General features: G+C 43.4%; 1 protein-coding gene across 5 annotated transcripts in view; it reads right to left on the bottom strand.

Moving 5' to 3' along the window:
* WNT7A (Wnt family member 7A) overlaps positions 1-24,135 on the bottom strand; it is a 52,442-nt gene extending 28,307 nt beyond the window's left edge. Inside the window, exons 1-2 of one of the 5 annotated variants that reach the window (XM_081177065.1) lie at positions 23,899-24,135; positions 21,627-21,853 (exon numbers count right to left, since the gene is read on the bottom strand). In XM_081177065.1, coding sequence (XP_081033191.1) covers positions 21,627-21,853; positions 23,899-23,969 — 298 coding nt within the window. In that variant the 5' untranslated portion in view covers positions 23,970-24,135. Of the gene's footprint in view, positions 1-21,626; positions 21,854-22,155; positions 22,314-22,797; positions 23,395-23,898 lie in introns of those variants that run through there. The other 4 variants (XM_081177066.1, XM_081177062.1, XM_081177063.1 and 1 more) reach the window with 4 other exon arrangements.
* Positions 24,136-24,141: the final 6 nt, after the last annotated feature.

Genomic DNA, 24,141 nt, shown 5'->3' with positions numbered 1-24,141 from the left:
GCACAACAACCCTGTTGTTCTTGCTGCAGAGGACAAACAAAGGAATACTACTTTATTTTACTTTTATTTGTAAACCCCATAAACATGAAAAATGCTAAGAAATCTAGAGATTCCTGTGTGACATAAAAGCAACATCCTGAGATTAGAATTGACTCAGATTGTGTTAAATGGTACTAAATGGCACTAATCAAACCATAAGCCTTTTTCCTTCTTCTTTGCTGAAAACTGCTAGTGAATCTTCTCCCGTGTTGAAGGACAGAGGGAAGGGCAGAAAACAGACAAAAATCCAAAGCAATTTACCACCCCAGAGTTATAAAAAGCTTGATGCCATATTGATGAAACATCATCCTCTTGCCTCATTAAATTTAAAAACACTGTGGTTTTCACTGATGACTCATGATCCTGAGCATGATAGTATTTGTTCTTTAGAATGTAAATGAAGTAGAAAATAGTCTGGCATCAGTGCTTGTAATTCCCTTTTCTTATTGGGTTATTTTAAGGCTCTGTTGTATCTGAGAGATTCATTTTACCCTTGAAAATTTGTTTTGCCCTGAAATAACAGTTCTGATCCAGAGCACATTTTGTGCATAAGTTCCAACGCCAGCCATTGGATACAATTAGGTGAAAGAATCTTAAGAAAAACCGCAAGGGATCACCAACTTACTATTTCATGAATCTTTGTTAACATTCTTCACACTATATCATATTTTAAATACTGCTAAAACAATCCTTGTTTAATCTGTGGCCACCAGATATGCCCTAAAAATGCTCAGACTCATATTTTGGTGGACCATCATAAGGAAAGGAATCCCAGTGTGATAAAATGTCACCAAGAAGGTACTCTGTTACTTATACATTGCTGCTTCCACCTGCCACCAAGAAGACACATTGCTGCTTAGGCCCAATACCCAAAAGACAGTGTTAAACCACAATTGAACATAAGAAAGAAGATTGTCTATGAGATATGGCCATCCCAAAATATGATCAAGTACATCCATTATCAATACAAGTCATGTTAAAAGAAACAACTCTGGAAGAAATGAAAACTAGGACTATAAGTTAGTAGTACATTCAGAACAGACAATTGAGCACTTTTCATATTTCAAATAATTAACATGTGGAATTCTCTCCTTAAGAAGTGAGTCACTGCCATGGACAGCTTTAAAGAGGAATTAAACAAATTCATGAGGATTAGGTCTATCACTAGCTATTAGTCATGACAGCTAAATTGAATCTCCAATTCCAGAGACAGCATGTGCCACATGCCCACTGTTAGAGGGCAATATTGAGAGAAAACCATTGCCCTTGGGCCCTGCTTGTAGTCTTCCCAGGGAGCATCTGGTTGGCAACCTGAGGACAGCATAATGCTGAACTATAGAGGTCTTTGATCTAATTTCCTTATGTTTTCTTTGCCCTTATGCAGCAGGCCAGAGGCTACCAGGGAGGGGGTAGGTGGAGCAGGAGCAGCAAAGAAAGACAAAACACCATCTTGGGATTGAAGTGGCCACAACTTTTCTATTGATTACAGATGTAAGTGGGCTTTGGCATAGGCATTGGGTATATCCTGAATCAGCCAACTTGGTTGCTGGCTGATACTCCATCAGAGTCAATCCTGGGGTTAAAGACCGCCCATGATGCAAATCAATGGGATAAACCTGCCCAGTTGCCACTTCTATGGCCTATTAGCCCCTATCTGGGCTTTAGGACAGAACCCAAACCCTGGACCCCTTTACCAGCACACCCTGCATTTGATCCTGGACTGAGGGGTGAGACATACACACACCCTGCTTAGACTAAGGATCCAACCCAATGCCACCTTTCCACCAAAGTTGTGGCAGTTCCTATGAGGAAGGCAAAAACCCCAGACAGGCCCAGTTCGTCTGCAGGCAAATTCCTCCCTGGCTCTGAATACGGTGACCAATTAATTCCACAGTAAGGCTATACATCTGTATAGCAGTAAGGCTATACATCTGTATAGCCCACTTACCTCCGGGCAGAGCCAGCATATACAGGGTGGGTCGGATGTCTGATTTTCGACCACGCTCCCTATTCACAGAGTGGCTGATGTTTATGCTCTGGAAGTGGACCCAACAGAAATCTGGCTCTGACAGGTCTGCTGCCAGAGCAAGAGCCCTGATTGGCCCACAGAATTCAGAAAGTCGCAGGCATGTCCCAGCAGCCCTAATGACTGGCCAAGGCCAACAGTGGTGTCAGCCGGTCATGCGGGTATAACTCTTTTCCCCTCTCTAGTTCTCCCATGGCTGCTCTGGGCAGCAACTGATCATTTCTTACCAAATTTGTCAACTGACATGTGGGGGTATAACACAGCTAAAGTTACACTGAGAAATAGTGACTGACCAAAGTCATCTGGTGAATTTCATGGTTGACCGGGGAGAATTAAGCACCACCCAAAGTTACAGCAACGAAGATTTTAGAATCCATGCAATACATTTTATTTATAAAAATAGGTACAGAGTGAACTTGCAGGCTCCACTGTATTCCATGGGCCTTGGTTCCAAGTAAGTGTGCATAGGATTGCAGTCTCAATAACTTGAACTTGTCTACATTTTTATGTCTATATATTCATTCAACCTTGTTTATTTGTGTGTATGGGCGGAAGCAAACTAAATCATTGTGTGCACAGAACAATTTCTATGAGCACAAGAAAACTTCTCCTCTCCTGTGTGCTCCCCCAAAACCGTTCTGGGTTTCCCCCCAACCCTCCAGAGCAAATGTGGCGGCAGTGCAGGGATGCAAAGGGAAGTTGTCCCAGATGCACAATAATTAAGTTGGCTACCACCTTTTGTATTGATAACAAAGTGAATTAATGCATGAGCTAATATTATTCAAAAATGCGGCATTATTACATGCCAAACATCATTTCCCCCTAAGAACTTGTTATCCGGTTGTCTGCTTTTCCTTAAGACACATGATCAGTTTCACCGTAACTGTTGTTGCCCTGTTCTTAAAAGTTTTGTATCCCACTTTATCTGAATGCTCAAGGCGGCTCCATGAGCAGCTTCCCTTCCCCTTCCATTTTCATGTGAATCTGTACAATGCAAAAGAAAAAAGAATCCTTGAAGAATAGAGCCCAGAAAGCTAAGTTAGAATAATGAATAGTAAATGGTGATACTTAAAGAGGGGATTGTTGCGCCTGCCTGAACAGGGGTTGAAGATTGGTTAAAAACTGCTTTCAGTCATTGTGTTTACAGGATTAGTTGGAAATGTGAAGTCCTACCAGAAAGCACAAATCAAGGTATCTTATGCTGCATTCACAAGAGTCAATTTCTATTAATTCAATCATGGAACTATTAATTTTGGCTGGTTAAGATTTGGCTGGTTTTGATGGTTACTAAAATCAATATGAGAATATGAGAGCAGTCCATACCACATTCAATCCATAGATAAGAAAAGCCTGCTTTGTGGCCAATTGCTTGTTATTGGTTCGTGTTCTGCATCTGTACAAAGACAACTGGAGTAGCAGTGCTACTGCCACAAAAAGCTGACTGATGTGAGTGGGTGAAAATAAATGACATCAGTCATTCATACTGGGTGCCATGCATGTGATGTTTCTAACACTGTGTAAGAGCAGTGGTACACACCCTCTCTTGAAAAAGCTTGCAATATTTTATCAGTGGGGGCGGGGGGAGGGAATATGATAAATATATGGGGATGGGTGGAATAAGGAGCAGCTTTCTTTCAAAGAGTTTTATATTTTTCATAAATGTAGGTTAAACTATTTATAGAAAGTTCCTATGCCCTAATAAAACTCATTGTTACTTTGGACAAGAGATTTACAAACAGTATTCATATTTGCTTTCAAATACACCCCATGGACATCAGTGAGACTTAGGGGATAAATCACATTGAATTCTGAGAGTTACTTATGATAGTTCAGTCTGTAGAGCATGAGACTCTTAATCCCAGGTTCATGAGTTTGGGTGAAGGATACCTGTACTGCAGAGGGTTGGCCATGATGGCCCCTTCCAATTATACAATTCTATGAGGTAAATATACATAGGTTTGACTGTTAAAAATCCTCACTTCAGCCCTGCACTCAGTAGTCTCAAGGAAGTAAAGAGAAAGGAGGGAGTTTCCTCTATCGTAGTGGACATTGGGCTCCGAAAATGTTTGGAACCACCAAACCAGCTGTGCCATAAATTAGGTATTCTAGGAAATAAAAAAGACAAATTTGTATTAATCTCCCTGGAAAACATACGTTGCATTTTCTGCTATTTAAAGCCAAGAGGTCAGGGAGGGAGTTATCTGAAGAGACATGTGTTGAATTATATGTTGATTGTGAAAATATAAAGATGGAAAATACAGCAGAGCTTGCCAATTATGTGCCATAAGCTGCATTATTTCACATCTCTATAGAAGTCATAATTCATAGGCAGCAAATTGGAGACGAGGACCCATCTTTCCCCTGATTAGCTGGATCTGCCTCCTTCTATTCCATCATTCACTACAGACATGACCATTAAACAAAACCCTTGCAATGAAAAATGGTGGCCTTGAAAGTTATATAAGATACCCATTGCTCTGATAAATAGCTAGATCCTGCAAGATGCAGAACACCCACCACATTTCACTGGTGTTATTCGATTGGGCCTGGGGGGGGGGGGAGAGTCTATTCTTCAGCTTGTGGAATCAAGTAGAAAAATGCCGCCCAAAGCATACTGGCTTTGAAACGTGTTAGCTATGAAACAGTTGCCAACTTCATGGATCGGAATGCATGAATGAATTTTTTGCCTGTTTTGTTATGTTTCAGAAAGAGGAGCAAAGCAAGTGAGAGAGGAAATGCAAGGAAAAACAAAAAACCTCCATAACTCACAAGCCCAGCCGAAAGTTGTGTTTAGTACTGAACTTTCTACCCAACTTAGAAAGCTAAAACATCATAGAAGCATAAAATGGTAGAGTTGGAAGGGAGCCCGAGAGGCATCTAGTCCAACCTCCTGGAGTGCAGAAGGAGCCTTGTCTCATATCAATTTGTCCACATATTAAGATTATTAAGAGGCACTCCTGAGACTTCCTGGCAGGAGCTTGTGAAAGGGCCTTTTTGGTAGTGGCTCAGAGTCCATGGCATGATCTCCCCACTGAAGGTCGCCATGACTCAAGTTTACATTCTTTTAAATGTCAGATGACAACTCGCTTTTTGTCAGGCTTTTAGAGGTTGGTGGGTTAAGTCATTTTAATGATGATGCTATGTTATTAACGGAATTTATGAGAATCACATTTCATTTTTAACAAAACAAAAAATTTCCTTCCAGTAGCACCTTGTTGTTTAGTCATTTAGTCGTGTCCGACTCTTCGTGACCCCATGGACCAGAGCACGCCAGGCACTCCTCTCTTCCACTGCCTCCCGCAGTTTGGTCAGGCTCATGCTGGTAGCTTCGAGAACACTGTCCTGGAGCAGGAACCGCCAAGCCACTCCAATATCCCTGCCAAGAAAACCCCATGGACAAAGACAACAGTAGCACCATAGAGACCAACTAAGTTTGTTATTGGTATGAGCTTTTGTGTGCATGCACACTTCTTCAGATCTGAAGAAGGTCTCTAAGGCGCTACTGGAAGGAATTTTTTTATTTTGTTTCAATTACAGCAGACCAACACAGCTACCTACCTGTAACTAGAACTATGGAAGGCATTTTATTTTTAGTTTATTGTGTTTTCCATTACCACATTTTTTTTTGTAAATTGGCCTGTGAACATGTTTGGTGAAGGGAGGTAAAAAAATAACTAAGTAACTGAACACAGGTTTACACATACTTTAGTCCATTCATCATGGGAGCCAACGCTTAGGGGCTGTGGGGGCTTCTGCCTCCACAATAAAATATTTGAGGGCACCCACATAGTTCATGGTGTGAGTGCACTGCATCATGTGATAGATTGTTTGGGGCAGGCCTTACCTGGGCCCAACAATATTTTATTCAAGTTGACACCCCTGCCATTCATTTTAATGTGCACTCCTAAAAGCACTTATTAGGGAGAAAGTTCCATTCAACACAGTGAGACTAACTTCTGAGTAAATAGGTTTAGGATTATGCTGTAAATGCACCTAATTTTGTGCTGGATTTCAGCCCAAATACTTTAGTGGTGTGTTTTGTTTTGTTTTTAAAAAAGGATGCACTCTACATTCCCCAAACATGTATAATCACAAAATCATTATTTCACTGCACGTAAACATCATTTTTCAATGCAGAGGGTTGCTTTTTTTCTTGTGTACTAAACTTCTATATGACATTGTGACATATTTTTTTTTTGTTCTCTTTTAGAGAAAGTTATAAGCAGAACTTTAGTAAACGTTAAGATATCCTACCCCTCTAACATACTGTAATGTAATCTTTTTGTTTCTTCTCCCAAACATGTACTCACAAGATACATTTGAAGGCAGGTATGAAATGAGAATTCCTGCAAAAGTGACCTTGGGGCAATGTTTTTTATCTTACTATGACAGTCACTGCCTAGAAAGATTGACTCTCTGGCATAAAGCACCGTGCTGGTTTTTAAATACTCAGTGCCAGATTTCCAACCTGGCTTCTGTTTTTGCAAGAATACTTTTCTAGCTGCCTCCAAAGGCGGGGGGGACTCCCAATAACTCTGTCTCTGTGTCTTTACAGTTATAAAATGTCATGTACACAAATTATTTACATACATATATTGATCCCAGTGAAGTCAAAACAAAATTATCACTCATTTCCTGAAGAGGCAGTAATTCAATAACCCAGTACAGATGTTCCTAATCCCTGTAAAAAAACTGATCACACACATGTTCCATCTAAGTGGGGAGCCTTACTTGGGAAGAGCAAATTCACACAATATTTTCCTTTCCCTGTCATGAACAGGAAAATGGCAACTTGTGGCTTTTCCTGTTCACAGAAGAGGACCAGTAGTCTCACACACTAATGCTCTCACACCATGAGAGTAGATCACTCTTATGAACAGGTATTTTAAGAGAAAGGGTGCTACAGCTCCAGTAGCATCAGCATTGGCTCTCAATTGTTTGACCATCATGTTGAAGATTCATTGACACTGTGTGGAGAAGAAAGTCTGCACAGTGCATGTTATTTGCGTGTTCAGACCCAGAGATCTCCCCCCTAAATAAACACACATTTGACTCAAATTTTAGTTTTGGTTTTTGGCAGAATTTAGGCCACAACTTTCTTGATAACAGAAAAGTGAGTGGTTGCATAGGCTCTGGTTCAACTAGCTCCCTACACCCTTGCAGGTAGCGCTGACCCAGAGCTCTATCATAGTCAGCCAAGGGTGAAGACCTGAGGCAGGTGAAAAGCCTGGGAACAGACTCTGTTCACTCCCCAGATGCTCCCCTGGACTCAGGCATGGACACAACCCCCTTTCGGGGGTTGGCCAAACCAAGTTGAGTCCCTGGATTCCTTTAACGAAATATCCTTCACGTAGGGATGGCGAGGCCGTTCTCCCATCCCTATCACCTGAACCAGTGCCCATTCGCAACCTTACAAGTTGTGACGATTTGCTACGCAGCAGGCGAAACCCAAATGGCAACAGCCAATCGGCCAAGTGGGAAAATTCCTGCCATGCCCCTGTCCCAACGACAGACGACACACAACAGCATAGGAAGGTCAACCGCAAAAGGCCCTAAGATTAGGGAGAGGTGGGCAGGTGTTTTGATGCACAAGCCAAAAGAGGAAGCTCTGGGTCACGTGCATAGGTATATATAGGTCCCTCGGCCCATCTAGACAGCTCCCCACTGGCCAAATTAAACCCAGCAACGAGGGACCTACCAATCGGGTGTTGTGGCTGTCCAATATACCCACCCACAACCAAGAGGTCAGTCTCCAGGTCTCACTGCAACATGTGCCCTCTTTCAGGGAGGACACACTATATAGGAGACAGTTTTGCCATCCTGTGGCAAATTTCTGCAGTCTCACTGGATGGAGTGCCGACTGGGTCTCAGTTTTGTGATTGATACAAGACATATTTGGTTCTTCCTAATTTGCTTGTCCTTGCCCGTATTAAAGTAAAGGTAAAGGGACCCCTGACCATTAGGTCCAGTCATGGCCGACTCTGGGGTTGCGGTGCTCATCTTGCTTTATTGGCCAAGGGAGCCAGCATACAGCTTCTGGGTCATGTGGCCAGCATGACTAAGCCGCTTCTGGTGAACCAGAGCAGCGCACAGAAACGCTGTTTACCTTCCCACCAGAGCAGTACCTATTTATCTACTTGCACTTTGATGTGCTTTCGAACTGCTAGGTTGGCAGGAGCAGGGACCGAGCAACGGAGCTCACCCCATTGCGAGGATTCGAACCGCCAACCTTCTGATCAGCAAGTCTTAGGCTCTGTGGTTTAACCCACAGCGCCACCCGTGTCCCTCAATGCACAAATTATGGAGGTAAAGTATGGGGTTCCTTAATAAAATCTACATGCCTTGCCTTGAATCTCATATCAAATTTAGCCAAATCATGCACCACTTATAGCCCTCTGAAAACAGTAGCTAAGGGGACAGTCACAAAAGATAACGGCCTTGGTTGGCAGGCGGGTGGAGGGACCCTGTTAAAATTCTACTTCTTTTTTAAAAACTATGTTCCAAATAAGGATAGGAAACATATTGAAATGAAGGGAAGGCAGTTGCAAGCCCATCTAAAATGAATATCAAAAGCAGTCATTAGGAATGTTTCCCTTCATATCTTTGAAAGTTTCTTTACAGTAATCCAGGACCAAATATTGCTTTACAGACAATATCAGATGAATGTTACATTGCCCTGATGTAAATGGGGATGTATGGGGCATATCCAAAGTACAAACATAGACTATTTTTTATTCCCAAAGAATCATGGGAATTGTAGTTTGTTGAGGTGATTATTAGAAACTCTTAATTACAATTTTCAGGGTTTCCCATGAAGAAGGAATGACCGTCTTGTAGACCTGCTCTAATTCAGTTTACTTTGGGTTTTACAAATAGCTTCATTTTTGCAAAGAATTTTAGACTCAGAAGATATTGTTTTCACTAATGAACAAGTTATGATGTTGTTGGCTACTGGAAAAGAATGTGGCATGAGCACAGAGACATTAACATCCTAACCCAGCTCACTGAATCACTGAGCATCTCTGACTGAGATTCTTTCAGTATTGGCCTAAGGCTCATTTTACACTTCTGCTCATTTAAACCCCATGTCAAAGTAAAGCATGTCACAACGCAGCATCATACCTTAACGATCAGGTGCTTTCCTGAGTACACCTCAACATATGCGGAAATTCTACAGCCCCAATTAAAACTGAAAGTGCTGTATGGAGCAAGTGGCATTCTAGCTCTTTCTAGCTCAGCATATGGCCTCTGAAATTACGTTCACTGAAGTGGTCATGCATCCACCTTAGACTTTGGCAATGCCAGGGCTATTGGCCCAGTGAAGGTTTCTAATAATATACAGTGGTACCTCGGGTTAAGTACATAATTCGTTCCGGAGGTCCGTTCTTAACCTGAAACTGTTCTTAACCTGAAGCAACAATTTAGCTAATGGGGCCTCCTGCTGCCGCCAGGCCGCCGGAGCACGATTTCTGTTCTCATCCTGAAGCAAAGTTCTTAACCCGAGGTAATATTTCTGGGTTAGCGGAGTCTGTAACCTGAAGCGTATGTAACCCGAGGTACCACTGTACTATTTTATTCATGGTATGCATAAGGCAGTTATGTCTTAAAACATAAAAGAAAACAACGTTAAAAATTTGATAACTATGACAATAGAATACAATGCAGCAGAAAACTTGTAAACTGGGGGATACTAAGGAAACCAGACAGAGGGCCTTCTTGGTGGTGGCGCCCACCCTGGGGAATGCCCTCCCATCAGATGTCAAGGAAATAAACAACTATCTGACTTTTAGAAGACATCTGAAGGCAGCCCTGTCTAGGGAAGTTTTTAATGTTTGATGTTTTATCGTGTTTTTAATATTCTGTTGGGAGCTGCCCAGAGTGGATGGGGAAACCCAGCAGGTGGGCGGGGTATAAATAATATAGTATTATGATGATGATGATTGTTGTTGTTGTTATTATTATTACATTATTATTATTATTATTATTATTATTATTATTATTATTATTATTAACTAAAACAGTAGTAACAGGCTGAAAGGAGGTGGGAAAAGCAATACTATCATAGGCACCAATTCCCAAAATATATTGCAATTTAGCTAAGCACCCCCAATCTTGAGGGGCCAGACCCCGTCAGGCCTCACTATGAGGGGCCCAGTGGGCCTCCCCACAGCCATGGCGGCAGGCCCCAAAGCTGGGCAGAACCCAGCACCTATAAATCCTATTGTGGGTGTGTGGGTGTTGGACAGGGGAGAATCCTTTCAGAACTACTGCCACATCCTAAGCTCTGATGATTAGCTAAGGGGCAGGTATAAAGTGGGACACTGCTGCCTTTTCCTATCCCCCCCCAACCATCTCTGCTCCTCCCATTGACTGCAATGGGAGGGAATTAACCATATCAGCAGCAGGGCTACTTGGAGGGCCTGTTTGGGGTGTGGATCCATGGCCTCCCCTGACATGTCCCTGGAACATGTATTTGGGTCAATGAGACAACAATTCCTTTTATGCAGGTGTCCTTAGATATGGAATAGTGTTTCTCATACCAGTCAATCAGCTTTTGGTGGGTAAGCCAATTTTGTGAGTCATCCAAAGTGGCATGCAATTCTGCCATGCTGAGTGACGAGCACAATTATGATTTTCTTAATAAATGAGTCATTTGATCACATCATCAGTCAGGCATGCTAATAAAATTAGTTGTCCATGTCCATTCAAATTGTAATGGGATTATCATCTAGTATTCCGCTGAAAGGATTTCAGTGTATAAATTTCAAGATATAATATCATTAAAATTGACTTTTAATGAATTGGGCCTTGCCTGTACCAAGTTGGTACGGCTTCTTTAAAACCCACAGAGTCCTTTACAACAGGAGTACATCTAATCCATTGTTAGTTCAACGAATGTGTAGTGGTCTTCTCATATATTTTGATGAACACTTTTTCCAAAAGAGCAAATTGAAAGAGTGAAGATCATTACATTACATTTCACCAGATGATGACAGGCTGTGATCCAGGATGTTGCATGGACACACAGATTTCAGTTTTAGCTATCCACATTCTTCAATATTTGAATTCAAAGCCATCTATAGCCACAGTGCATCAGCTAAACTGGATTTGGACTCAGTCTAAAAATCTCTTTGGAGTTCAAGGACATTATGCATTATAGGAGCATTACTTTACAATCAATGATATTCTTGCTTAGATCTTGAGCATCCTTTACTGAAACCAAATTATAGGGTTGGGTCCCAAAGAGAACCACACCAGAAGACTAAAGCATGATTACATTCATTCTTGAATGTTCTGGGGCCAGCATACATCAAAGATCCTCTTCTAAGTCCCATGCTGATTTCCTCGAGAACAGCTTCTGAATTATTTTGTATAACATAGGAAGCTACCTTAGTCTAGGTGGTAGCATTTGTCCATTTATACCATTTGCTCATCTAGTCCCTTCCAACTCTACAATTTTATATGAATCTACTCTGAATGGTAGCTGTTCTTCAGAATCTCAGATTGGAGTCTTATTCACCATCTGCTTCCTGATCCTTTTTAAAACTGAAGTTGATGCCAGGGATTAAATGTGGGACCTTATGCATGCAAAGCATATTCTCTACCTTTCCTGGGTAGAGCATTTCCTTTGCCCTGATGCTAACCTTTCAGATGCAGGTAAGATTTTAGGATCTGCTTTGCTTAGCCTGATTTTAAAAATGTGTGTCTCTTGTAATCCATACTTAGATCAAGGGATGGACTTATCTGGAAGGCTATGTTAAAAGGAATCAAACTGATGTATCTTATCAGTTATGCTCATTTGGTTTGTTTGAACTGAATTGGTTTAAAAAATGTAATTTTCATAGATTCATGGGAAATGGATTTATGACTGAATACATGTGAAATGGACACTGGTGAGAAATAAACTGACCCACCCATTCATATGCAATACACATTTTGCTATGATCATAGCTAAATCATCAGTGTTTCAGTATCCAAAGTAGATCACTTTGCCCTTTTGTGCAACAGGGCTGGTACTGAAGCCCCATTTACAGTGCAGTCCTATAGATATATAATAATTGGAACTAAGCCCTACTGAGTTCAACAGAGGTTGCTTCCTTGCAGTCTTACTCCAGCGTTTCCAGAAGGAGCTGACCTGATATTTCTGGATGTTCATAAGCAAGGGAGACCATAAAAGTGATGCTCTTTCCACCTTCTATGTTGCCAGCAACTGCTTCCCAGTAGTACATGAGTTCAGAAAAAGGGCGTTCCATTTAAGTACCATGACTAGCAACTGTTAACAGGGCTATTCTCCCTTAATTTATCCAATCCTTCCCCCTTCCCCTTTTAAAACACTTTAAGCTTCTAGAGTTTACCATTTCTAGTGAATCCTTTAATTTAATTATGTGTGTTTTCTTTTTACCTACACTAAACTTACAACTTCCATTGGGAGTATCAGAATTGTTCCAGCAACAAGAAATGAGGAACATTTCTCTCTCTTTCCTGTCTCAAATCTGCTCATATTATAAAATAGATTGCAATGAAGCCAGTAGAGCTTACTTTCAAGGAAAGATGCTTAGGAAATATGTACCATTTGTATTCAAGGTGACCTGCCTTCGACGATATATATATATATATATATATATATATATATATATATATATATATACACACACACACACACACACACACACACAGCTTCTATTAGCATACAGGTTATGTTGGTGCATCTTCACAAACTCAAGAGCAAAATATTATTCAATATGAATAGGATACCTATACATTTGTTGCAGTAATAGAACAGAATAATGGTATTACAGCGATACAATGCAGTAAAATATTTTCATTGTTGTTTGTCTGATTTCATCTTGGGTTACTTTAGAGTCTCAGTGAAATTACTGAACATTTGTGCTTCTCTGATTTGTGGCCTAATGGCTTTATTGAAAATTGGAGTGGTAGACCGCTGGTTTCCTGTAGCCTCCTGAAACAGCTAGACTAAGAAAAACAATCAATCTACACACATTAGGTAATGTTCATAGTTCTTTTTTTAATCATAGTTAAGTGGCACTGATAAGGTCAAAACTGGAGGAACTAAAGCGATACAGCAAATGCTGAAACTGACACAAGCACACTTTTTAAATAAAAAAAACCCCTTTGACTTTAATTTAGGGATGGGGAAAATTTGATTCAGTTTGCATTTAAGGATGAACATAACTAATCACAAACAATATGGGGACCAAAACACAGTCATCCTTTGAAATTTGCCCATCTCTGAATTTTGCAGTGCAATTCACCAGCCAAGTAATGTGTACAAAAATGCATACCCTGGGGTAAAATGTGCATCAAAATGCATACTTCGGTAAAAAAAATAGCATGCAAACGTGCATTATATTAGGAGAAATTGCTTGGAAAATGTTTGTGTTAAGCGAAACTGCATATAAAAATATGTTTGTAGGAGCACCTTGCACTAAAGTGCGGATACATTTTTATGAGGATATATTTTTATAACAAATTGGGATGGAAATGTGGAGAACTGAATTTAAGATTGGAAAAATGAGAAACTTGGTGACCTGAAATTGACAGATTTGTCCATCCCATCCCTAATGTATTCAAACTAGTCCACAGTTGAGCATATTAGAGGCATTGGGGCCACTTCTGTACTGGGAGGTTATCTGCAAGTCTGACAGCAATGAATGGAAGCTGCAAAAGACACCATGCTCATGTGAAACTCCCATGCATTTCAATGGAACATCTGCAAGAAAAATTGCAGATAAATTGAATCCTTCCTTTCCCAAGTGCAACACACACACACTTTGTGGGGGGAAATCCTCCTCATGGGCCCTTGAACCAAAGTTTACTTTCCCTTGCCAGTGCAGAATTGGGACTGCACTTTAAGACTCCCAGATGTGCATTGGCAATTGCATCTCTACCTGCCTCACACCTGACATCACATGTGGCATCAGGTGTGGGACACGGGGGTGTGGTTTGGGATAAATTACTTTGTGGGTCAAATCTGAACCCTTGGCAGGCCAAGTAAATGTGTTAAATGTTTTTAGGTATTCTAAATCTTTGTAAATGTTTTTGATGCGGGTGGTGCTGTGGTCTAAACCACTGAGCCTCTTGGACTTGCCGGTCAGAAGGTTGGCGGTTTGAATCTCTGCTACAGGGTGAGCTCCCATTGCTTTGTCCCAGCTTCTGCCAACCTAGCAATTCGAAAGCACACCAGTGCAAGCAAATAAATAGGTACCACTGTGGTTGAAAGGTAAATGGCGTTTCCATGTGCTCTGGCTTATGTCGCGGTATTTCATTGCACCAGAAGCGGTTTAGTCATGCTGACCACATGACCCGGAAAGCTGTGGACAAACATCGGCTCCCTCAGCCTGAAAGCGAGATGAGCACCACACCCCATAGTCGCCTTTCACTAGACTTAACCATCCAGGGGTCTTTTACCTTTACCTAAATGTTTTAGATTTTCCCCCCAATGTTTTTATTTTAAATCGTACTGTTTTAACTTTTTGATGTGGGCTCCTTTGGGAGAAGGGAAGGATACAAATTCAATTAATAAATAAATATATCAGTTTCACATGTGTTCATGCACCCTTCCTTCCCATGTTTACATCAATCTGCAAAAACAAAGTCTGAATCCATATGGCCATTTGTATTTAAAGGTGCATGTTTAAAATGTGTATTTTACCTCATTTCTAAATGTTTTTTCATCTAAAGTACTATTTTTAAAAGCATTTTGGTATATTACTGTTATCATACAGGAGTCAGAAACCTGCAGCTCTCCAGATGTTGCTGAGCTCCATTTCCCACCAGCCTCTGAAAACCTGGCTTGTTGGCAGGGATGATGGAGTCTAGCAACATCGTGAGGGGCACAGGTCCCTCCAACCTGGTTCAGTAAATTCAAAAAACTGTGAACTCCAAAGGATAATTGCATTAACTGTGCCTGAGAGGTACAAATGAAGTCAGTTCACTTTAAAAAGGGGATCAAACAAAATTATACTGCAACCTACGATGGGACATAAGAATGTAGCCTTGAAACACTGCTGTAGCCATCAAGCCAGTTAGGATTCTCTTGATTATAATCAAGGAAGCGCATTGAATTATGCCCAGTAGGCTATTGCAGGCACCACAACACTGGTATAATATGCTTCATACTCCGCCGTCAATCAGTAGAGCAAGCTCAATGCTTTTTGCCATTTCAGATATGACAGAACAAGAACAAACTGATGAGCACCTCAGATCCCTTTATAATCTTCAGTGAGTTTTGGAGAACACTCTCCGTTTCTCCTGAAAGCCATCCATGTTTGAGGTTGCATAAGGGATCCTGCTTGCCCACTGGTGCCATTGAGGAAGAGATCCCTTTAATTTTGACACCCTCGCCAGCTACCTAGTCTGCCTGCTGCATTGTCGCTCCAAGCGTGCCTGCCTGGAGGGCCTCTGTAAGCAATGACTCAACTTTCAAACAAGCCTTCAAGGGCAGCCATCCAACTCTTCAGCGTCAGGGTAAGGCACAAACGAGGACAGTTGCCAGGTTTGAATCTGAGAAAGTGCTGCTAAGTGTTGTGAACTCGGAGGGAGTTAATGAATTGTGATCCTGGCATCTGCATGGCTTGGATGCCCAAGAACAGCCCGGGATTTTGAGCTTGAGTGTGCCAGAAGATCCCGTTCAGCAACTAAGCTGGAGATAGATGCAATAGGTTTGGAAGGTGGCATGCTGTAGAAGAGCTTAACGTAATTCAGAAAGAGGACCCCCTGCTCATGGTCTGCATGCATAAGGGTGGTCTGCCCATAGGCGCCTGCGTGCTTGGGATGCCCTGCACTTTCCCCATTTGCAAACAGGTTTTGCAACATTTTTATGCTGTTTCAAACACTAGCCAACCCTGTTTGACCAGAAGCGACATTACAACAAAAAGTGTTTGTGTGTGTGTGTACCATGGGAAGTGAAGCCTTTCTCAAACTACTTCCAAATCTCTTAAAAACTATTCCCATTTCCATCTCCAACCTCAACGAAGCTACTTCCTTCCACGCTGCCCTGGCCTCCTTCAAGAGGAAGGGTGGGATATAAATTGAATAAACAATAGTAAGTCAGAAGAGCTGCCCAGTGCATTTGCTTTCGCTTGGCCCAGATTCAACTCGAGTCAAGTCACAGGATTCCTATCCAATTTAGGTGGACTTCCAAGCAAGCGTGAGCCTGACAGACCAATCTGTGGACCTGGGTTTCCCCAGCCTCTGCCTCTTCAGCAGCAGCATTCTCTGAACGCCCAGCGTGTTTCGTTTCAAAACTCCCCTGAGGCAGAAGTGGCTTTTGTAGCTCAGCACAGAAAACCACTGGAAAGTCATATCTGCCAGTGGTGTTTTTTGGATGTGTCCAAAGCAGAAATCCTATGAGAATGAGCCCTGCTGAACTGACTGGACTGGCTTCTGAGTAAAGATGCATTGGGTGGGACCAACAGCAACGGAGGTGGGCAGTGGCATGTTGTACATTAGGTGCCATTCTTAAAGAAATATGAAAGCTTACTGGGTATATATGCCTCTTCTAAAAGCACGTCTGTGAAACTGCTGAGAGGATAAACTGGGAACAGATAAGAATGGCAGAATGAATGAAAGCAAGGGGAAATTTTAAGGGCCAGCAGGTACAAATACTATTTGTATGTATAACTTTGTGCACACACTTGTGTGCACCTGTGCTTGTGTGTCCCAGGCAAACTCATAGCACAGCACACTCCTAGTTCCAACAGGTCATCTTGCCAGCGGGTGTGAGGTCAGATCTTGGGGATGGCAGATAACCAGACTAGCTCTTGAAGAGGCTCAGGTTTGCAAGGTGGTGGTGGTGGTGGTGGTGGTGGAGGAGGAGGAGGAGGAGGAGGAGGAGGAGAAGAAGAATGTAAGGGCCTACTCCAGATTACCTTTAAGGTCCCTGCCAAGGCTTCCTTAAAACAGAGATCCATTCAATTGTTTATATAATCTGTTTTTAGTGTTTAAAGTCCTCCATATTTTAAAGTAGGGTTGTTTTTTCCTTCATTTTACTGTATTATCATCAAGGTTTGTTTCTTTTTGTTTGTTTGTTTTACAAACAAGCGGTGTATAAATTTTATGAAATAAATGTCACTCTCTGTTTAGAACCAGTGAGCTAACCACAGACATATGAGGAAGTACACGTGGTCTGAAGTACAAGGGATAATAATCCTCTGCCCATTGCCCCTGTGTTTTGATTTACTGGAAGCCATCCAGTGTGGCTGGGGTGACCCAGTCAGGTGGGCAGCATACAAATAATTTGTTGTTGCTAAAAAAAATGGAAAAGGATCCCTGGACGGTTAGGGCCAGTCAAATTAGACTATAGGGTATGGCGCTCATCTCTGCGTTCAGGCCGAGGGAGCCAGTGCTTGTCTGCAGACAGCTTTCTGGGTCATGTGGCCAGCATGACTAACCCACTTATTACTATTATTCTGAAGATAATCGTCCTTAAAATATGACAGTAAAGTTAGACCAACACCACTGAAGCTGTGGTGACAATATTCTCCCTCCCTTTCCCAATATTCTCCCTCCTCATATTCTGCGTATCTGCTGTTGAATGAACAGCTTGAAAGGCAGGGCCTGAGTTGCAGAGAGATCCCACCATTCCATTGACATTTGGAGCATTTTAAGAAATATCTTGCTATCTGGCTAAACTGAACTAGGAGAGGAAAAGCATCAGGACATCAGCCAATGTAGTGATTAAAGCAGGCTTCCTCAACCTCAGCCCTCCAGATGTTTTGGGACTATAACTCCCATGATACCTAGGTAACAGGACCAGTGGTCAGGGATGATGGGAATTGTAGTCCCAAAACAACTGGAAGGCTGAGTTTACCTATGCCTGGATTTAAGTGTTGGAGAAGGGCCTGGGATACCTGGGTTCAAATGCCCACTCAGCCATGAATCTCACTGGGTGACCTTTATGCCAGTCACTGCCTCTCAGTTAACTTATCTCACAGGGTTGGGGGAAATGGGGAGCGGGGAGGACCATGCGTACCCCGCTGAGGTCCTTGGAGGAAAAGGTAGACTATACATGTTCAAGGTTGCTCTCTCGACTGCATTGGTTTTGATTCACAGCTAAACACTGGTGGATTAAGATTAAATGGGGTTGGATAACCACTACTGACAAATAAGGAGTCCAGATGTCCCTTGAGCATACCAGCCTCCTCATTCCCAAGCCCCTTAGGCTGCCGCAGGACTCTGTCAATGCTCTTTCTCCTCAAGAATCTTTGAACTTTGACTGGCTCCATTCCAACAATCCACAGGTCTGGGGTCATAGGTGCCCGCATGCCGCCTCTGAAAGCGGAATTTGTGTCATTATGTGCTACAGTTTTGATGGTGGATTAAAAGTACCTTACAATCACAGGCCTGGAACTCTGCCCTTAATGTGTCTCACTGTATTCAGAAATGGCTTGGTGCAGTGACTGAACGCTAAAAGTTTCATCCTGAGCGAAGCCATCATGAAATCACATTTTTCACAAGACTAAACTGTGTGGGTGGTGGCTATAAAATCAATATAAAAGCAAAGTCAATATTTAACCATGTGCTTATAGGGGCTCCTAGTCAATATCGTTGGGCTTGCTGTCTACTACACTTACGTGAGAGAAAAGTGGATGAAAATCATGGATAGCAAGATAGTTATTACATGGCACATTTGGAGAGAAAGCAACACAACTTCTGACAAATAACTCCTTACCTCAGATGTACCCCCAAGGGAGCTTTGTTATACAAGCACAAAAATAAGATAACATATTAATAATGTTAATTTGTTTTTGTTTTTATTGTTAATTGTTGTGGAAGACATTCAGTTTGTATTATTTATTTCTCCGATTTTGATTACTCATTTATCCAAACACAATAGCCACCAAGGCACATCCTTATATACCATATGTGTGCATTTGATAAGTGAATTGCTAGGACTTTTTTTGAGTAACTAAACTAACAATGAATAAAACAGCTGAATTTCAAATGCAACGCAAAAGTGATTGACCACAGTCCAAAACAAACTGCTATTATCCGTGGCGCAATAATCAAACAATAAAACACAGATACCCCACATCTGAGAGCTCAGCATGGAATGTGTATATCATTCTGATCTAAATAAAAAATTCCTTCCAGTAGCACCTTAAAGACCAACTAAGTTAGTTCTTGGTATGAGCTTTCGTGTGCATGCTACTGGAAGGAATTTTTTATTTTGACTATGGCAGACCAACACGGCTACCTATCTGTAACTGGAACTCATTCTGATCTAGTTCACATTTCTGGATAGCTCAGTCAGTAGAGCATGAGACTCTTAAGCTCAGGGTCATGGGTTCAAGCCCCACATTGGGAACAAAGTTCCCTGCATTGCAGGGGGTTGGGCTAGATGACCCTCATGGTCCCTTCCAACTCAACAATTCTATGATTCTATATGTAAAAATCAGTAAGAAGAAAACCATAACTGCAGGGAAACTGATGTAATCAATCATCAATGACGATATTATTATTGCCGTTCATTGATTAAAAACAATGACAGTGGCTCTGTGTTTTTTAAGCCACACACTATGGCTCCCAAATTGTGATTATCTAGGCTCTTCCTCTTTATTCCAAGCCTAAATATAACAGTGAAGCTCTCATAATCTGACCTGAACCTAGTTTTGACACCCTGGAAACATAACCCCTTCCAGATACAGTGAGCCCACATACCATGTTTCCACCATAGCTGTCAATTTTTCTCTTTTCTTGCGAGGAATCCTGTTCAGAATAAGGGAATTTCTCTTTTAAAAAGGGAAACGTTGACAGCTATGGTTTCCACAGCTCATTGGTGGGTCCAGACTGCTGAACCATGGTTCAGGAATCACTGCCACAGAAGACACCATTCCTAGTCACCATCAAATGCTAATCTCAAAGACTTCTGAACTGGAAGAATAGGAACAGATGTCTTTGTAAGCCCAGAAAAGTAGAATAGTTAAGAAGCTAAGTGAGCTTCTCAGATGTGTAGGACCTGTCTTAGACCACACTACTGTACAATGTGCTAATTAGACCAAAATCAGTTCTGCCAAGACAATCCACACTTTTGTCACCCTTTAACCACCTTGTCTCCTGATTTAAAGAGTGTCAAAAAGCAGTTAATCCACTTTACATGATCACGGGGTTTAGAGTGTTTCCACACCTCAGTCTGAAACCAGTTTTGGTAATGCAAATGTAAAAGCTGTATTAGCTAGAATGAATGTTTGATTTAAAAAGAGTTAGTCCCCCCACATTTCATCAACATATACAGTAGTGCATGGGAGGCTCTCTGACAGGTCATGTGCAAAAGTGTTTTCTTGCATTTTCACATCCAGAGCTTACACCTTTCCTACCAGCACCTTAAACTGTTCTGAAACATGATTGTAAAACCTAGACACACACTGGAAACCACCTCGGCTTTTAAAAATGGCTTTCCACCCCACATGCACCATATTTGCACATTGCACAATAAACAGTGAAACAGACTTAAGAGCATATTCTTGTGCTATGGGTTGAAAGGCCTAAATAGTGTGCTGTTGGGCATCTTAACTCAGAAGTAAGCCCCACTGAGTCCAGGGAAACCTATTCCCTAGTAACTGGGTTTAGGCTTGAAACCCAATCCTAAACAAATCTGGATTTCAATTAGACATTTCTTAGGAAGTATATTGAGGGTTGCAGCCTCACAGTAGAAACAGTTGCGGTATGTGTGGGGGTTGGGGGGGCATGGATAACATAAAAACATAACGAAAGCCCCACTGGATCAGGCCAGAGTTTTATATAATCCAACAACCACAGATAGACAGTGGGGTAAGGTGCTATTACTCACCTGACCTCCAGTAGGTCACTTGCTGCTGCTTACTGGGAGTTAGAGTGGGAGGGGCGAGGCGGCAGGGAGTTTGGTGCAGTGCAAATGCACCAATAGGAGGGCTGGATTGGCTCTGCTGTTCCATTTGCACCCTGCTGACCTCACCACTGCCTTGCCCTCTACCACCCAGTAAACAGCACTGATGCAGCTGACTAGAGGTCAAGTATTTGGCATTGCCCCACCATGCAATCCACTGCTGTCTGACATCCTGGTCTCATTGTGGCCAACCAAAGGCATATGAGAAGCCTTCAAGCAGCAGTGGTGGACCTTGGCGTCTCAAGATTTCAGCGGCACCCAAATTCAGTGCCCCTCCCCGCCTCTCATGCTCCATTCTAAATCATAGTTGTGGCATCCCCTGGGGCGCCCCAGAAGCTCCACACCCAGTGCAAGCGAACCGGCCGCGTTCCCCTAAATCCACCTCTGCAAGCAGGACCTGAGTGGAACAGCACTCTCTCTGCCCACTTGTGATTCCCAGCAACTGGTAGGCAGAGGCATACTGCCTCCCACAGGGGAGTTGGCCTATGAGTGGCTGTATACCTAGTGAGGATGAGTATACATCAGGGCTTTGCATATCACAGTTCTCCTAAGCAGCCTCCTGCAGATGCCATCACACCCTTTGCCTACCACACACACACACACTTCTTTTGGTAACTTTTCGGTGGACTCGAGGCTCCACCTTGCCACAGCTTTTATAGTAAAGCGGTAACATACCCACTTTCAGCTCTTTTCCAAAGACCGTCCTCTCGCCCAGGGCAGAGCAATTCCACCGTCCATTGCGAAACTGAAACTGGCACTCGTTGATGCCCATTTGGGAGCCTTCTCCGATCACTATGATGGCATCGGGCCTGCTCTGACAGATCGCCCTCTGTCGAGGAGCTAGGCCCGGGATCTTGTTGCAGATGATGCTGGCCCCCAGAGCCACGACGGAGGAGAAGCCCCTAGGACGAGAAAAGAAGAGAGAGAAGGTGGAGGCTGGAAGGAGCTCGGGAGCAGCACCAGGTCTGTGTCACAGTCGATCGTTTAAACACGCCTTCTGGAGAGCTAGATGTGGCAGGTCTTTCCAGCTTCTAAGTACTACGTGGATGCCTTTAAAGCCCTCTTCAGCCCCTGATCTGCCCTTCAAAACGTGGCAGCAGCTGATGCTACACAGTGTTAACTTTTCACCAAGCTAAACGCTCAGCAGTTTGGTTAGTAGGATTCCCTCTCCTTCCGCCTCCAGCCCCCCAAAACCAACACATACACACACGGGTTAAGTAAGGGGCGTCGAACCAGAGCGAACGTGCCCGTCTCCCTTTTCTCTCTCCCAGGCATTTTCACGTAGCATTTTCGCTCCAACCCTTCCGGGTGCTGTTTGCTAATGTCAACTGGCAGGTTGCGGCACATACTCGAGCAGAACCGAAAACATCATTTTGCTCAACCAGCCCGTGGCCAAGACAAGCCCGACGCGGCTCGGCTTGCCTTGCCCGCCCCAGCAGTCCCCCGGGGAGCCTGCGGGTGAAAAGAGTCAAAGGAGCGATTTGGGTCAATAATTAGATCGAGATCTCGGGAGATAAGAGTGTTAAACAGGGATAAGGAGGAGCACGTGGGCTTTTCCCAGAGCGCAATCCAGCTTCCTGATACTGTATATAAATTAAAGCGCACAGACTCGGGATCAAGAAGCTTTCACCGTTTGAAACGGTGCGTTTCTGTCTAGAAACTAAGCTCCCCACCCGAGCGGCCTTGCTCGCACACGCTTTCCAACATCATCTCGCAAAGTGCCCGTGAGCGCTGCGTTGGGGAGCCTGGTCGTGTGTAGCTTGGCGCGCGCGCGCGCGCACTCACATGCAGTTAGACACTCACGGGTATAAAGCACCTACTAGTTTCCAAGTAGGGCCAAACCTACCTGAGAATCCAGTAATGGGCTAACTCTCACCAGCTCATAAGCCAGATCTGAACTGTACGTCATTTCCGTGGTTCTTTGAATACAAATACCATATCTCAGGCGCGCTGTCCGGATTGGGGGAACGCGACTGCCCTGCGTCAACCTGCGCGCTAAGAGCCCTCATCATTCGGAAGCAAGTTCCGATGTAATGAATGAGACCCGTCTGCAGGTCCGTCTGCTTAGGGTCGCGCGTCCTCCTAGGCATCACTTTCTGCGCGGTACCAAGCGGCGGGCTGCAGCAGCGCCGACTTTTTGCGCTGACGGTGGTGTTGACGGAGGAGTTGGGGTGTCTGCGATCCCACAGGCCAGTGGTCCCGAGAAAGGGCTGAACAAAGAGTTTGCGCGACCGGAGTTTGTCCTGGGCCGGAGGGATTTAGGAGCTCAAGGGAATCCCAAAACGCGGACGAAGTTCACAAACTTAGCTCCGGAACTTGTCTTCCAGCCCTGGAAGATATTGTGCTGCCGAGCATGTGCAGAGCGCGTTTGCTTCCTTTCCCCACGTAACCCATCGATCCGGGATCAGGCGGAGGTTTTGAACCCAGCCAACTCACCCTAGCCCCCACCCCAAATATAAACACTTTAAATAAATTTGCTCTGAGAAAGGCTGGGTCTGCCCAAGAAAAGAGGGAGGCTGAAGCAGGTAGCGCGCGCTCTCTCTGCCTGTCTCGCCTGAGCTCATTCAAGCGCTCCTCGCCGCGCATTAGAAAGCAAAGCCTGGATGGATTTCAGCGGGCAGCGGAGATCCAGCCCTCGGCAGCAGCGGAGATCTCCCCGCCGCCTCTTGCCATTCTGGTCATGCCTCTCGCACATCCACAGCAAGTGTTGTCTCTCTCCCCAACACGCCCCCCCCCCCGCGAGCCACACACTTAGAATATAATGTGGGAACAACAGCAGCAGAAATCATACACTGTATTCTTACTCTGGCTTTAAATAAAAGGCAAGAACCGCTTGCAGACTCAACCTCCCCCCCCCCCCCGCCAGTTGAATGCTAACAGGTCCGGGCAGGTTTGGCACGATGTGTTTGCGTTTAAGGGGGGGGGGAGACGGGGGGCGGCGACTTACCCAATTTTGATATAGACAATTCCAAGGCTCAGAAAGATGTGGAATATCCAGCGCCTGGTTTTCCTGTTCATATTCCTCGTTGGTTGTTGGGTTTCAGATCAACATGCGAAATTATGTCTTTTTCTTCTTATAATAATAATAATAATAAAAGCAGCAGCAGTAGTAGTAGTAATAGTAGTAGTAATTCCTCCCTCACACTCTTTGCGCGCTGGTTAACTTCTCGGTGCCTCAGACAGTGCAACG

The sequence above is a fragment of the Podarcis bocagei genome (assembly GCF_964188305.1).
Source record: "Podarcis bocagei genome assembly, chromosome: 2".
In the NCBI taxonomy this organism is placed as follows: domain Eukaryota; kingdom Metazoa; phylum Chordata; class Lepidosauria; order Squamata; family Lacertidae; genus Podarcis; species Podarcis bocagei.
Note: the sequence above shows the minus strand (reverse complement) of the source record. Positions and strands in the feature narration are given on the sequence as shown.